We start from the raw sequence: 17,272 nt of genomic DNA on the forward strand, positions 1-17,272 counted from the left end.
ATGACAGAAATTATTTTGGGTGAATCCCTTTAAAACCTTGAGTAATTGTTGAAGTACAGACAATATGGCAACATTAAGGCATTCTCTCAGTGGAAGGCTAAATAGGCTTTGATGGATGACTTCCCACTATTAATAATCAGCACCTTCCTTTTGATCTTTGTCACTGGGTAGGTATTGAGCTGATTAGCTTAGGGTAATAACTCATTACATGTTATGTGCATTGGCTCAAGTCAGACCTGCCTTAATATGGTTATGTATCACTAGCTTCCACAGCCTAAATATTAATATTAACTTTGAGGTTTAAAAAAAGAAAAGAAAAAAAAGAGTGTCCACCTTATTTTTCAACGCGGGAGTAAGTTGTTTTCCGTGAATGTGCAAGACTTCCGTTTTATTAGCCGCTTTAGAGAAATAACAAATAATATCAAAGTGCAGTAAACAGTAAAACTGTATGCGCTACAAACTAGTGTGTTTATAATTAAGACAATACATTATTAGCTTCCACAGCCTAAATATTAATATTAACTTTGAGGTTTAAAAAAAGAAAAGAAAAAAAAGACAGTGTCCACCTTATTTTTCAACGCGGGAGTAAGTTGTTTTCCGTGAATGTGCAAGACTTCCGTTTTATTAGCCGCTTTAGAGAAATAACAAATAATATCAAAGTGCAGTAAACAGTAAAACTGTATGCGCTACAAACTAGTGTGTTTATAATTAAGACAATACATTAAAATGGTATTATAAAAAAATACCAGTTTGCAGTTTCAAGCAGCATAACGAGCAGTTTTGTACAGCTAAAAATAAATGGAAGTGAATGACACAGGAAGCCAGACACATTACATTTACAAATAGCGGCAGCCGTTCAAACGTGAAAAATAAGGCGGATAAGAGAATGTTTTTAGCAATGCTAAAAAGTGCCAATCTCTTAAGTTGCACTGGAGGATCTAACGAGCGGTATTTGACTGGTAATTTGATAAAAACTAATGCTATTTTCAAAGAAAAACAAAAACAAATACTGCACCTTTAATGTTGTGAATCTTGATCAAAGGTCACACACTAAAAATAGGCTTGCCAACTCAGCAGAGGAAAATAAGGGACACACTTGGATTCTTTAAGTTTCTTCATTCTTTCTGCGTACCACATGTATGCCATTTGAGATTTATAGGTCAAATGATGGCAGGTGACCCCACTGTAAACAAAAAAGAAAACACTACACATACAGTATGCCTGCAGCTATAAAAAAGACCGTCACTGTTTGAGTTAATCACTAAATTGCATTTGAGATGCTATGTTAACATTTGGTTTCATTACACACTGTAAGAAAAAAACAGACATTTCCTTGAGCCCTAAAACACAATACAATGAAATGCGTACTTCAAACTACAGGACGTTTAAATTCTGTACAGTAACATTCCCACAGGTTCTTGTATCATATCATTCTGCTAATGCAAACAGAATACTGTGTTTGTCGGTACCACAACCGCTATCTACATGAAACATAAAGTGACCAAAATCATACGGTACATTTTACTGACTTAAAAAAAAAATGAATAGGGTGACCAGTGTAACAATTCCCAAACAAATCAATCTTATGAGCCAGTATTTTTTTTTTTTTTTGATGTATCAAATAAATTGCTTACAATCTACTGTGTTGTTTTTAAGGCTTGTGAGCATAGACTGTAAAAAAGATAGACAACGTGTCTCCGCTTCCTTCCATTATAGAAAAGCGAAGCCAAAAGATTCCAGTATGGCCACTGTCATCTTGCGCTAATGACGGCATATGGACGTCATTGAGTCTGTGCAGAAGTGATTAATTTGGAGCATGAGTCTGCGCAGTAGTGATTCAATTGGAGGCCAAGTCTGTGGAGAAGTGATTCATTTGGAGCCCGATTCTGCACAGAAGTGATTCAATTGGAGGCTGAGTCTGCACAGTAGTGAATCGCTTGGAGCCTGAGTCTGCGCAATAGTGATTAATTTGGAGCAAGAGTCTGCACAGTTGTGATTCATTTGGAGCCCGAGTCTGCATAGTAGTGATTCATTTGGAGCCCGAGTCTGCGTAGTAGTGATTCATTTGGAGCAAGAGTCTGCACAGTAATGATTCATTTGGAGCAAGAGTCTGCGTAGTAGTGATTCATTTGGTGCAAGAGTCTGCACAGTAGTGATTCATTTGGAGCAAGAGTCTGCATCGTAGTGATTCATTTGGAGCAAGAGTCTGCGCAGTAGTGATTCATTTCGAGCAAGAGTCTGCACAGCAGTGATTCATTTGGAGCCAGAGTCTGCGCTATAGTGATTAATTTGGAGCAAGAGTCTGCATAGTAGTGATTCAATTGGAACCCAAGCCTGCGCAGTAATGATTCATTTGGAGCCCGAGTCTGCACAGTAGTGAATCAATTGGAGCCCAAGTCTGCGCAGTAGTGATTAGTCTGCGTAGTAGTGATTCATTTGGAGCAAGAGTCTGCATCGTAGTGATTCATTTGGAGCAAGAGTCTGCGCAGTAGTGATTCATTTCGAGCAAGAGTCTGCGTAGTAGTGATTCAATTGGAGCCCAAGCCTGCGCAGTAATGATTCATTTGGAGCCCGAGTCTGCACAGTAGTGAATCAATTGGAGCCCAAGTCTGCGCAGTAGTGATTCATTTGGAGCAATAGTCTGCGCAGTAGTGATTCAATTGGAGTCCCAGTCTGCGCAGTAATGATTCATTTGGAGTCCGAGTCTGCACAGTAGTGATTCAATTGGAGCCCAAGTCTGCGCAGTAGTGATTAATTTGGAGCCAGAGTCTGCACAGTAGTGATTCATTTGGAGCCCAAGTCTGCGTAGTAGTGATTCATTCGGAGCCCGTGTCTGTGCAGTAAATCTTTGATTGTTTTCTGAATTAGGAAATCATTATAACTCAGCCAAATATAATTTACAAGAAATATCAAATGATTAGTTCACCTACATAGTTTTTTTTTGTTCATTTACCACATGACAGATGCAATTAATCGTTTATCAATGACCAATCACTAGTTAAAACTAGTGACAAGTAGTGATTCATTTGGAGCTCGAGTCTGTGCAGTAGTAATTCATTTGGAGCCCGAGTCTGTGCAGTAGTAATTCATTTGGAGCCCGAGTCTGCACAGTAGTGATCCTGAGGTGGAGCTGCAGTATCAAAGTCCTGGCCAAACTCCTGCATACCCAATCGCAAGGTCACAATCATGACGGCACACCCCATTCTTATAGCATCAAATAACTAAGTCAAATCAAACTTATTTGAAGAACGAGCACTTGAACATTCATCAGCATGATAAGAACTACCTAAAATGATGGAAACCATCTTTGGGAAAAATGTTTTTAAAGTGTAATTATTATTATAATTTTTTTTATTTGGCCTATAACCCATTCGTTTACATGGAGAGGGCGGGGTTTATGACCTAAATTGCAGTCATGTTTTGGCTCCACTTTTCAGGACAAGTGCAGCACATTTGCTTGGGAGACTTAAAGCACCTGCCCCCTACAGTTCAATGAGTGGAATTCACTGTCACAATTAGGCTACGTATAGTAGCTGTACATGTGTATTTATTGCTACCATAAACTAACCCGTCCTTTTCACAGAATTTTGTACCTGCTCACCAAACTTACAAACTCCCAATACAGACTTCTGGATAAAGAAACAGAAGCCATTTCTCAAGACAATATATAGTTAAGGCCAATTATTGGGTTGTACTCATTATACCTGTAGGCTTACTTTTGTATGAATTATCTCTTTATTTATGGAATAGCATTTTTCTTCTTTAAATAGCCAATTTGTTCCCCAAAAGTAATGGAAAATTAATGGGACTGTTAAGGAATTGGATTTGTTAAGAGGAATCGGCACCAGAATTATTTAATTATTTAAATTCCCATGTCTGGTTGGCAACCCTGTTAAATGAGTACTTAATTATATAACACAGCCATGCATATTAATCCAATTTATCATGCAATTGTTTTGCCTTTGTATTTTTGCAGTACAGTACAACACATAGGCCTAATGCTGTTTAAATAAGTTAATATGACATTTCATTTTACAGTAACATTTGTAACATCAGGACATAATCACAAATGTTGATACAATTGGAAATAAAATGAAGAAGGCAGTTTGGACAACTGAATTTTTGTTCTCTCTCTCCCACTCATTTTCTCTTCCTTCCTCCACCAACTCTTTCTCTTTCTGTCTGCATTTCTCAGACTGTTGAAGGCTTGTCACCAGGCCTGTGTTTCCATCATTCAGCTCCAGGGCTCGATACATCACAATGATAAGAGAAGGATACGTTAATGCAAAGATGATGTCACATCTCTTTTAATTAACCCAGTGTGCACTGATACCCAGCTGCCTGATTCCCACAGGGGAGGAACTTAACATAGCACACCGCTTCTCTCCTATTCTGTATATTTGACATAGCAGATGCTCAGCGAAACATCACACTCAAGAAAGATTTACAGATGGCTACTCCTTACTTTACCAATCAAACAACCTCTGATAATGTAAACAATCTTGTACATTATTTAGAGTGGAGGTGGGTGGAATCTAATTGAAAAAATCTGATTGAACCATATAACTGTGATTACAATAATGATAATTCACAAACTTATTTTTTTTATTCTTCTGCTTTTATATGTAAATAAACAATGTCTATTTACAACAGTCTATTTATAATAGTTAATTTTTGTGTGAACTATCCCTTTAAATGAATTCAATGAATATGGAGTCATAAAACTGCATGTTTATTTATTTTAGGATAAAATGAAGTTTATTTTGATGATCTAGTTGTTGAATGTAGAGTTGTTGTTTTTTTGTAAGCTGCATACTACTTACTGTAAGATATTTTAAACTAAAATGTGAAAGGTTGTATTTGCAAACCTAATTGTGACTGGCCTTGTCTTTCTTGCATATATTGAACTATTTATATCTATTTTATATTTATATATATATTATTAGAGTTTAGTTTATTAGAGTTAGAATTAGCTTAGAATGCTAACATCAACTGAGAGTTGAGCCTGTGCAGGGCACTAATTGTGTGGCCATTATTTCATTCATGGAACATATCTTTTTTAGCTTATATTTTTCAAACTGAAATGAGTTTGTACACTTCAGTCTGTCACACAAAATAATGAAGTTGCTAATTGGTCATCAAATAACAGGATCAAACGGGAAATCGCACTGTAGACCAAACAGTTAATGGTTACCATTGACTTTGATAGTATTATTATTATTATTTATTTATTTCCATACTATGGAAGTCAATGGCTACCGTTAACTGTTTGGTTACCCAGCATTCATAAAAATAAATGTATTTTGTGTTCAACAAGTTAAAGAAACTCATACAGGTTTGAAACAACTTGAGGGTGAATATGACAGAATTTTCATTTTTGGGTGAACTATCATTTTAATAATGAAGCGGCTAGGGTTAATATTATTGTTAGGTTAAATGGGTGGCAAGATTGTCAGGGAAGTGAATGGAATTAAGGTTAGCGGCAGAACTGCTTAGAGTTAGGGTTAGTGTTAATGATAAGAGTTAGTGTCCATGTTAGCATTAATGTTAGTTAGGGAGTTAGTTAGCAGTGTTGGGGAAAGTTACTTTTAAAAGTAATGCATTACAATATTGCATTACTCCCTAAAAAAGTAATTAATTGTGTTACTATTTATGGAAAGTAATATGTTATTTTACTGCATTACTTTTTCTCACCTGGGCTGGGCTTGCTTTTTTTTATATATATATAAAAGAAATCCATTTTTGGCAAATGTAAAAGCCCTTTCATTCCCTCAGGCTGAATGAAAAGTAAATTCACGTTCAACTAAACCTTTTGGCTGTGCTGCCATTCTGGACGCAGGAGAAGAAAGTTCATCACTCTTCAGCAATAAAAAAAAAAAGTTTATCGATGTTTATCTCTGTAATGTCATTTTTGCTTATTAGTATGGTTTAATTGGATCACCGAAGGTCAGCAGCAAAGACATTAGTTAATGAAAAAGGATTAAATACATAAAGGATATTTGTGCTATTTAACATATTTAATTATTGCAGGTTTGTGTCATATTTGTGCATTTTACAGTTTCTATTCATTTTGAAGAATATCGAATCTGTTTTTGTGCACATGAGATGAATAAATCCATGATCACAAGAACTACAGTTCTGTCATGACAACTCTCGGAGGGATTGGCATGGTAATGTACATGACAATGTTAATGTGCTTGGTCTTGGCGGAATAGATCTGCTACGCTGCTGCGGCAGAGCAAGTACCTTGTACTGCAAGTACAGACTTGCTACTGCCAATACATCCACAACATGCTGCTGTGAGCATGTAAGAAATATTGCTGCTGCAAATATAACGTACATGAAATACCCCCCCATATAGCATACATGAATCACCTCGTAGCAGATCTATACAGGTGGAGCTGGGGAAGGTGGAGTTTCTGAAGCAAGCTGCACTGCTACGGCAAGCATTAGTCATATATTTGAATGTTGAGCAGCGAGCTCACTGGCTACCGATACAGGAGAGAACCAATCAGCTGTGCCATGTGATAATGATGTCATTAGGTCAGATTGAGTTAGACCTATCGGACCACACCATCTAGAGTTTCATGCCAGAACTCTGTATTAAGCATCATGTTTACACAGCGCACACAACGCCTCTGTACTTACTTCTGATTTCTCTCAACACGGGTACAGGAGAGCTGTTGGTCAATCAGTGGGGGGGTGGGGGTGGATTCACTGCTGTTACTTATTTGAAAAAGTAACTCAGATATTTTCCTGTAAATTAAAAAGTAATGTGTTACTTTACTAGTTAGTTGAAAAAAAAAAGTAATCTGATTACATAACTCGCATTACTTGTATTGCATTACCACAAACACTGTTATTTAGTCCTACAATATCCTCAAAGGAGCTGGCTACTCTTAGGCATCCTGCTAACAAAAGCATAAAACTGCATAGAATTTCATGAACAAACATGCACTGTTAAAAATATTTCATTTTTTGCTTTTCATAATTCTGTTTATCTCTATGGGAGGAAAGGAAATCAAAACTATACAACAAAGTACAACTGCAGTAAACTGACAATAAAAACTGACCGCATTTGTATCCCACACAGCCTTGTTTTCATTTATGTATAAAAATTAAATATGGTACCAAACCAGACTAAGGTCTATCGTATTTCATCCACATATTATATTCAAAACTGTAGTTCTAAAAAAGTTGTAAAGGTTAAGCGAAATCGGCTAAAATCAGTTTATAGTTTCTTCTAGCAAACAAATCAACATATCTGAAGAAATTTATAAACATAAAAAGTGTTGTTTTGATCACAGAGAACATGTTGGACATAATTTGATCATAGGGAACTATGCACCATAATGTTTAATTCTAGACATGAGATGAATTTATGCTACCAATAACTGTTCATCAGTGTGTTGTATCCGAAAGGCAGATCTGGATTGGTTGATTACCCACATTATTCAGTAATGTTCAAATGTCTGTGAGGTAATACACATGCTACAGTACATCTCATCTTTGATCAAGTATCTGGGAAGTAAATCTTCCCCCATGGAAAGTACAATCACACATGTCAGAGTCTAGAGTCAGATAGAAGTATAGATGTAGACAAAAATAATGACAAGTAGGTTGAGGATGGTCCCAACAATCCCCAGAAAGGCCAGGATGGACTCTTCCCTGCTCTCCCTCTTTTGTGGTCTTGGGGATTGATGGGTGATCGCATAGTTCAGCATTTTCGCCTGGTGGGTCAGTGTCTTTTTGAAGCCGGTCTGCATGAGAATGACAGATCCCTTTTACACAGAGAGGAGAAGAAATGATGAAAGAGAGAGCTTTCATAAATTATGCCATAACAAATGAAGAAGAAAATGTAGCACATACTGAGTGCAATAGTCATGAATTATTATTTTTTTAATTATGTCCTAAAATGAATGTATACTAGTTAACATTTGCATTCTCTGAATATTTGGTACTGTCACCTTGGTGAGACCCCATGCTAGCAAAAGGGGCAAATGACAACTCATGTTTCATCTGATCCAATAATTTGTTAAAGGTGGGGTAAGTGATTTCTGGTAGCCAATGTTGATATTTCAAATCACCAAAACAAACACGCCCCTACCCCAAAAGGGTCTCGCCCCTATTTTGATAGCTCCGCCCCACACATACGTACGCAACCCAGGCAACGATTAGTTCTGTGAAACAAAGCAAAACCAATGTTACACCGTGTCTACACCGGACGCGAGGCGAGCGGCGCGACAAAATCCTATAGAACTCATTATAATCAGTGATGCTGTCTTCACTGGATGCGGCGCGGCACGACAAATCCCCGACAGAAAACTGCTGCTGTGTTCTATTTATGACATATTGACAAAAATTTCAAATGATTTTCAACGGTCGCTTTATCGTATCCAGTGTAGACAGACTTTAGCTGTTGTGGCACGACAACGGTTGCGTCCGGTGTAGTCACGGTGTTACTCACCTATCAAGAAGAAACAAAGCAACCTCGGCGTCCAATCGCAGGCCTTCCGCTCCTTGAGTTCTCTCCAGCGCTGGAAAGCTGATCCGATATTTGCACGGGTCCTACTTCTTGCCTTATCGAAAGCCTTCTTTTGTTCCGCAGACGTTACTCTTTTGTTTTTTATCAGCCATCTCTATCTTTCTGTCGCTTGGCTCGGCTAATGTCCATCCTGTGCACTGAGCGCTCTCTCCTCCACATCATGAGTAGACACGCCCCTTACTGCTGATTGGCTACAAGTTTGTTTTGGTACTCGGTCCGAATCAGTTTTCTAAAGGGTTTTTGAAAAAAATACATACCCCACCTTTAAATAAATAAATGAATTGCAATTCAGACAATCAATGACTTGAATGCCCCTCTTCTATAATAAATGTTTTCATTTTCGAATTAAAAATTATACATTCAAATTAAGAGTGATACTACTATCCTGATTTCATAATGATTATATATATTTTTTCATTATATTAAGTTTTTTAAATGGTTTGGAATAATCATATTCTTGTTTTTAGATTATTATATTATTAAAAAAAAATAATAAAGCTGATTCACTGCGTATTATTTGAAAAATTATGTGCAATTAACACAAAATAAAAGTACCAACAGAAATGTTAATTGGGAATTTTTACCTTGAACAATATAAAATCATTAAAATAAATAATTAAAAGATAAAAATCTGAAGTAGTTTGGCATGAGCTTACATTATTATTTTATTATAATTTAAATAAAAAATTAATAAAACTGCTTATTATTATCTGAAAATCATGTGGGGCAATTAACATGCAAAAAAAAAAAATCAACAAAAATACAAAGAGCTGTAAGAAGACTAGATTTTTCAAACATCTTTTCTTTTTTTTTCATTTTGTTATTTGTCACAGAAGACCATGTCCACTCTACAAATGAATGGCACCATTTGGGTTTCATCAGATCCATTGGCTGAACCCTCTCGAAAAACCAATCAATTATTCCAAACCACTTGTCCTGTGTAGGGTCACTGCGGTGCAGCATTATGATGACCAGATGGACAGTCACACCTTCACACACACAAACAATGTACCCAATTCACATTATGCTGCATGTCTTTGGTTTGTGGGGGAAAGAGAACATGGAGGAACCCACGCCTGGACTAAAACTTCTTGCTGTGAGACAACTTTGTGCCAAATGACTGAATAACCTATTCAAGGAGGACAATTCTATGAAAAAGTTTCTGCAAGACAAACTGTCAAAGGTTCCTCTAATAACCCCATAATAAGATACATCGTTTTGAAGCACTTGAAATGTATTTGAAGTTCCTTGAGTACAAAGATTTTAAAAAATCCCTGAAAAGGGTTAATTCCTACACTCAAAGGGTTCTTTATTGGCAGCTCTGGTTCCATTTAACATTGATGGAAGCTTTCCATTGCACAAAAGGTTCTTTATTGGAAAACGGTTCTTCAGATGATTAAAATGTCTTTCACACTAAGAAAAATGGTTCTTTTAAGAACTGAAATGTTCTTTGAGCTCAAAATTGCATTGCTACAAAAAAAAATCCCTTTTGAAACCTCTATTTTTTAAAAACGCAAGCTAGAGGTTCTCCAGAGGGTTCAGCCAAACCTTTTCGTCTTGGACATTAAATTGCATTACACTAACTCAGACAGAGCATCTCTTGTTTACAAGGCCTGTTTCTGCATAAACACTTGAATGTAAGGTAGACTGCTGACCCCTAGTGGCTCGTTCAACCTATTTCATCTCAACTGCTTTAACTTTATATGATCATGTTAATGAGAGGTGCTTACCCAACACAGCATCTGTAAAAGTTCCTCACCTTAAATCGTCTTATCTGGGAAAGATTGTGGAAAATTCTGTCTCACCATGTTCCAGGACTCCAAGGTTTGGTCCTCCTTAGCCCACCTATGGACAAAGGCTTATTTAGATCCATCTTCACACAGTAGCCTATGTGTTGACTATGGCTATAACTGAGATGCTTACACCATTTCTTTCCCATCTTCGATTTCTTCCAGAAAAACATCTTCCAAAAATCAGATGAGCACAGTCTATTGTGTGCCACAAGTGTCGAGCCAGGGATTTGGTCTTGGAGGTTCTGGCACCAGTGTTTATATTAATGCCATGGAAATTCATAGCGAACTGACACTTTTAGATTTCCATTTCTGAGTGTTTTTGAAGATGTAGCTCTGACAGCTGCTGTAGTACCTTCTTCCTGTTCGGGTCTCAGCTGTCTACATCTACCTACAGCAGAGGAGGTGTCAGACACTCTTCAGGCACTGGCACCAATGACCTGATTCTGTTGGCAAACCAAATTCACCTGGAGAATAGTGGCATTCACTGCTCCCTCTGCCTCATATTAGAAAACCTGGTGTCGCCTAGCAACCAGCTTAGAGGGAGGCGAAGGAGTGCTGGGATGTGAAGGCTTTTGAGAGGACGGTGAATGCAGGCAGATTGTTGCAGCTGGCAAATCAGGCATCTTTTACTAAAAAAAAATATATATATATATATCCTAAAACATTTCTACATTTCAATATATTAAATCATTTAAACAAATGTGATGTAGATATAAAAACGATGGATATAAAAAAACTGAATAAACCACCTCTATGATGACCATATTTTTAATTTTGATACTGGGGCATAAAGTAATACACACATCTGGGTATTTTATTTAATTTTATTAAAAAATCAATAAATCCTGGAAAGGTCTCCAAGCTGACCCTCATAACTTGGTGTCAAGGCCAAAAAGTCTCTTAAAATATCAGATATTTCTACCTTTTTATGACAAGCAAAATTAGTTTGTCGTGTGGTGCAAGTCTCCAAAAATGTCATGTTTTTTCCCCTTGAAACTATATTTATAAACTTTTCTTGGTTTTCAAAACCCAAATTAAACCAACCTGAATGTATAATTAAAGTAATATTAGTAACAATTAAAATAAAATTGTTTAAAATTTAAATACATTTTATGAAAATAATAAAATGAAGTAATTTTCTTAACTAAATTTTTATAAATTTCCTTTTTTATCCCCATTGATACTCATCAGTAATCTGTCGTTAATGACATCAGTTTTGCTATTCTGCAATTAATGAACATTTCAGAATATGTCAATACAGTCTGTAAAATACTATTGCGTACTCTAGTGGACACAGGTGAAACAACAATTACCACTTTTTTTTTCCAACAGAGAATTTACTATTGCATATTATGTCTGCATGTGTATGTATGTATGTGTGTGTGTGTATATAATACACACACACACACACACACAATTTAACACCCGTTTCTTGATTAATGCCTTTATCAGACTCCAAATTTTGTCAATGACACTGCTTTTTACGATCTACAGTGAATATAGAAGTTAGGAGTTGAAATACAAAACCCTTGAAACAATAAGGTGAATCTCTTCATACTTGTAAGTATCAAGTAGGAGCTGTTCATGTATTTTATCTCACAGAACTGCATCTGCAAAGATCTTTAAAAACGTCTCACCATTAAGGTTAAATAGATACTGTTGCTCCACACGATTAGAACATCTTACACGAGTTACTGGCACAAAAGTGTTGAGTATTACCCTCTCTCTCTCTCTCTCTCTCTGGCAGGACAAATTCTAAACATGTCTTTAGACAAGAAATAACACCTGACTGACAAATATACAGGTTTTACAGAATGAGGAAGAGGGAAATCTCTTTCTGAATCAACAAGCATATTCTTCGTAATGACATCAGACACACAGAATTCATAATCTTGTGACACACCCAGCAGATTTAGTTTCGAACAATGGGTGCTTTAAAATATTTTATTGACAAAAAATGATATACATCTAAAATACATTTAATACTATATTTGAAAATACAACATTTTAAATATGCAGTGGTCTAGCATTAGAGTATCTGAAATAAAGACAAACATACTGCAATAGAAAATGCAATCATTTGTGTGTAATACGGTAATTCTATGTCAAGTGTTTTACAGTGATTTTTCAGAATTTGGGAGGTTTGACATCACTTCCTTCAGTAAGCGGAGGACAGTTTGGACTTCAGCAGGTCAAGTCTCCATTCACAAGTCAAACCTTTGGAAGGTTTACGTCAATGAACAATCATCCCAAAGACTCGTCTTTGCTGACTAGACTCCTACTTGGACTCTTTCTCTTGATCCAGGAGAGCTGATCTGATTCCCAGCTTCTGAAGTTCCTCTACCAAATCTCCACTCTGATGCATCTGAAGAAGAATATCACAGCCGCCAAAAAAATCACCATTGATGAACACCTGTGGAATCGTCGGCCAGTTGGAAAAAGTCTTTATTCCTTTTAGGGAAAACAAAGTCACATGTCAGTAGTTTTATTTAGCATAACTATTTCCATCTCTTTTTAATTCTCCTTAATCACTTCAGAGTCTAGGCTTTACTGTTCGGAAACTAACCTCAGTCATGTAAGGTTAACACCCCTTTCTTCCTGCTGCACAGGACTGATAAAGGCAATCAGAGCCGACAGGACTGGACTGCTGGTGCTGTTAACCTACTTGTGCTGTACTGACCAAACTAACAAGTTTCAGACCCAAATCGACTTTCATTGTATGTATAAAAATTTTAGAAGCCCGTTTCTGCTACAGTTAAGTAGAAATTCTGTAATTCAGAAACATCTCATAATTAGAAGAACATTTGTAGTAATAATGAGAAAAATTCTCATAAACGTAGTTTCTCGATTATTGTAACATTTCAAGTCAATATTATGAGGAAAAAAAATCAAACGAGAAGCTGTCATAATTTATTTCCTCATTAATATCTTGCAATAATGACTAAACATCTCATAATAATGATAAACTCTCATGTAATAATGTCCTGGTTTCTCATAAAAATTCCTCATAACTTATTTCTTATGTTTCTTACTATTTTGAGATGTTAAGTGATTGCCTTGTAACAATGAGAAACTGTCTTGTAATAATGGAAAATGTTCTTATGATAATAATTCATCTAATTAACATCTCGTAATAGTGACTCAACATCTCATAATAAGAAACTTTCTGATACTAATAAATGTCAAGTCATTATTACGAGACAACATTTCATAATAATGAGTAACTGTCTCGTAATTAGAAACCTTCTTATAATAATAACTTGTTTCTCATTATTATCTCATAGTAATGACTAAACATCTCAATCATGAGAAACTTCCATGTAACAATGCCTTGGTTTCTCATTAAAATTAGAAACTTCCTTATTATAATGACTAAACATCCCAAAAATCTGAAACTTACTCATAATAATAACTGTTTCTAATTATTGTTAAATGTCAAGTCATTATTATGATAAAACTTCTTGTAATAATAACAAAACGGTATTATAAAGAATAACTCAAAATAACTTAGTTTCTAACTCATATCTCATAACAATTACTAAACAATTATATTATTTCTGCCAATATTATTATTTATAATATGAATATTATTTTCTAATTGTAATTATACTTTCTCAAAAGGACAACTTAAGTTTCTAATTAATATCTCATAATAGTGACTAAATAGCTAATGAGAAACTTTCTCGTTATAAGGACGAAGGAGTTTTTGATTACTGTGAGATACTGAGTAAATATTATGAGAAAAGATCTCATAATAATGAGATACCTTCTTGGAATAACTTAAAACCTCATAACGAGAAACTAAATCATTATTATATAAAACAAACAAACAAATTGTTAGTTTTTCTGTTTTTTCGAAATGTTACGACATTCTGATAATTATGAGAATGGTTATTGTCATTATGAGACACTAAGCTATAACTATGAGTTTCTTAATGATTAATAACTAAGGACTTAAAATGGAAATGGAAATTTTACAAAAAAAATTTACAAATGGAAATTTGTAAAATGTGTCACTAGCACAGGTTAAAAATGAACCACACAACAGATAAAATTGTCATCCAAGCCAATATCAAACTCCAGTTGGGTAAAAACTCCCAAAACCACTCAAACCACAATCACCAGGCACTGACCTTGTCTGATATCCTGATCATCCAGCACGTTATAAGCAGCATAGCTGTCGACCCCGTGCATTCTCAGGATCTGGACGACGGCGTTGCTGAAGCCGCACATGGGCTGTGCAGGAGTGCCTTTCATGAAGACCACCACTTTGTCCTTCTTCACCATCTCCTCCAGGGTCTTCTGGACCGCTGAGGAGGAGCACATGAGGCGGGCCCAAACAGACAGCAGCTCTCCGTTATTCTGCGCTGTTCTGTACGCGCCCGATCGAAGACACCGAGCTGCCGTTCTCATAATGCTGTTCATCGTTAAAGTCTGAAGGGTAAGGGTTTGGTAGAGATTAAAAGAGGTTTCAAATACGTTTGAAACTTCCCTTAACAAACGCCACAGAGCCTCGCCGAAGTAACTCACTCTCGCTGGACTCAAGCTACGCCCCCTCGAGTATAAACACTCGAAGGATGAAAGCTATTGGGTCTCGTTTTTGTCTTCTCCTCTCTGATTGGTTGAATACCCCGTCGGTCATGAATGTTACACCAGTTGCTTTTTCTCTTGATCTCTGACAGCTTCTATTTTAGCAGTGTAAAGTATTTTATGAAATGTATCTACTGTTACATGTATCGCCACTGTAATTTAAAAACGTCTGTTGCTTTTTCTTGTAAGAAGTAATTAGTGGAGGCGTTTACATCCGGTTAGAATGCACTCTAGCTTTTTCTTCCGGCACGTTACATGCTCCCCCCGACTCATTTCTGTGAATCGGTTCTTTCAAAAATTTCGTTGTAACGATCCGGTTCAAATAAACGACTCAGTGATTCATCTTTTCAGTTCATTGTGTTTAATTGATTCAGCTCATAAAATACATTGTAATTAGCATTTTTAACAATAGTAAAAATAGACTCGCCATTGAGAGAACGGATTCAGTCAGATTCGTAAACGAATCGTTAGACCGTTTTATTGAAACGGTTCAACCGAATCAGTGTTTTGACTCAGAATGAATGATTCATTCACGAAGCTCTATTTAAGTGAATGTTGCTGTAGTTTGTGTTTGGAGTGGACTGGTGAAATCCTCGTTTATTTTCTTACAGCTTGTAAGAGGTAAGGGACGTTTATCTACCCGTTAATAACAGTGCAGTCTCGAGATCCTGTCTCCTGTATCAGCAGTGGCTGGAGACTCAGCGAGGCTGCACAGATAAAACCGAAGGAGCAAAAGGCGTGACTTCTCTAGACTCTGAAGTTTTACGTGCGATATTCCTTCAACAAGTTTTGTCAGAGGAAGGTGAAATGCCTTTGAGCCTAAGACGAAAGCTGCTTGTAAATGACTGGATTAGTTTGAAGGGACAGATAGATAGTCACCCAACCAAAAGAGCGTTACAAGACAATTGGGAAAAGGGAAAAAAAATAGTTTTGGTTGGACAGGAGATGATGCTGCACGTGACCTGGGAGTATATGGAAAGGAGTTTTGTAAAACTGTGGTATGGCCCAGTATCCCTATGCGGAAGTTTGACACTCCAATAGTGGATTGGGAGGTATTACAGACCAAAATAGCAAACAATCAAGTTGATTTGGTGACTGGATTTTATAGACATGTGAACCAGAAATACATTCATTTTAAGCACAGTTTTAGAGATGGATCAAAAGACCCAATAACAGGAGTTACAGGTGCTACAATTGTAGTTCCCAGCCAGAAGAGTGAAATGAGCTGGATAACTTCAGATCACTTAAGTGTATATGCTGTTGAGCTGTTTGCCATTTTGATGGCATTAGAATGGATTGAATATTCTAAGTTAAACAGAACTTTAATTTGCAGCGACTCTGTCTCTGTACTGCAGAGTCTCAAGACCGGCATAGTTAAGAATCATCAGGAGCTTTTTTATGATGTTATGTCTATCTATTCAAGAATAAAGGTGATGAGGTTATATTTATGTGGGTCCCAGCACATATGGGCATTATAGGAAATGAAAAGGTAACGTTAGACAAAATAGCTAAGAAAGCATTGCAAAAAGAGAGCATAGAGAACATTTCAAGATCAGAAGGAAAGAGTATAGTGTGGGGAAAAAATATTAAAGAATGGCAACAAAGGTGGGATCAAGAACTAAAAGGAATACATTTATACTTGATTAAAAAAAAGAGTTGGCACTGTGGAAAATAAGGGAGGAAACGGGAGAGAAGAGACTATTATGACCGGAGTAAGAATAGGGCATAATAAATTAAATAGCACTCTTCATTTTATTGGAAAACATCCAACTGGGTTTTGTGACCAGTGCCATAATACCTGAGACTGTAGAACATGTGCTTATTAATTGTTCAAAATATGAATTACAGAGGATGGATATGATAAATGACATGGAAAAAATAGGACTAACAGGACGTGGAGTAAAGAATATAATGGACTGCAGTAGGAGTGAACAAGGAATTAAATATTTGATTTGCTTTCTGACTAAAACGGGACTCATGACAAGAATATGATGACTAAAGTATATGGGAAATAACTATAACCAGAAGATGGCAGTAATACAACGTTAAGGATGCAAGCTGCCGTTAAAACCCAAAGAAGAACAACAAGTTTTGTCCTGTTTCCGCAGCGGTGATGGTTTGTTGTGTACCGTTACCAATCTAAAAAACAGGCAGAGTAAAGCAGCGGCAGTCAGGTATTGTCTGGCAGGAGAAGCGCGCCTTTCAGACACTTTGAATTGCTACAATTAAACGTTGTTTTGTAAACTGACAAAAGAATGGGGAAAAGCCACTACACTGATCAGTTCAGACCTGTTTTTATACAGTCTATGGTTCAGACTAACATCTCTCTCTCTCTCCCCCCCCC

At 36.5% G+C, this 17,272-nt stretch overlaps 1 protein-coding gene and 1 long non-coding RNA gene across 2 annotated transcripts; both read right to left on the reverse strand.

Annotated features, from left to right (window-relative positions):
- Window positions 1–7,349: 7,349 nt before the first annotated feature.
- LOC107747372 (uncharacterized) lies at window positions 7,350–10,659 on the reverse strand. The gene is made up of 3 exons (XR_001640798.1): window positions 10,469–10,659; window positions 10,276–10,390; window positions 7,350–7,781 (listed from the first exon to the last, which is right to left on the reverse strand). It is a non-coding gene; the product is annotated as an uncharacterized LOC107747372 (long non-coding RNA).
- A 1,840-nt stretch (window positions 10,660–12,499) lies between these two features.
- On the reverse strand, window positions 12,500–14,914 carry LOC107747371 (glutaredoxin-related protein 5, mitochondrial-like). The gene is made up of 2 exons (XM_016561839.1): window positions 14,472–14,914; window positions 12,500–12,789 (listed from the first exon to the last, which is right to left on the reverse strand). Exons 1-2 carry the CDS (start codon window positions 14,761–14,763, stop codon window positions 12,617–12,619), a joined length of 465 nt encoding a protein of 154 aa, XP_016417325.1. The 5' UTR covers window positions 14,764–14,914; the 3' UTR covers window positions 12,500–12,616.
- Between the last annotated feature and the right edge of the window lie 2,358 nt (window positions 14,915–17,272).

This window comes from Sinocyclocheilus rhinocerous, unplaced genomic scaffold, assembly GCF_001515625.1.
Source record: "Sinocyclocheilus rhinocerous isolate Xijiao unplaced genomic scaffold, SAMN03320098_v1.1 scaffold3274, whole genome shotgun sequence".
Classification (NCBI taxonomy): Eukaryota; Metazoa; Chordata; class Actinopteri; order Cypriniformes; family Cyprinidae; genus Sinocyclocheilus; species Sinocyclocheilus rhinocerous.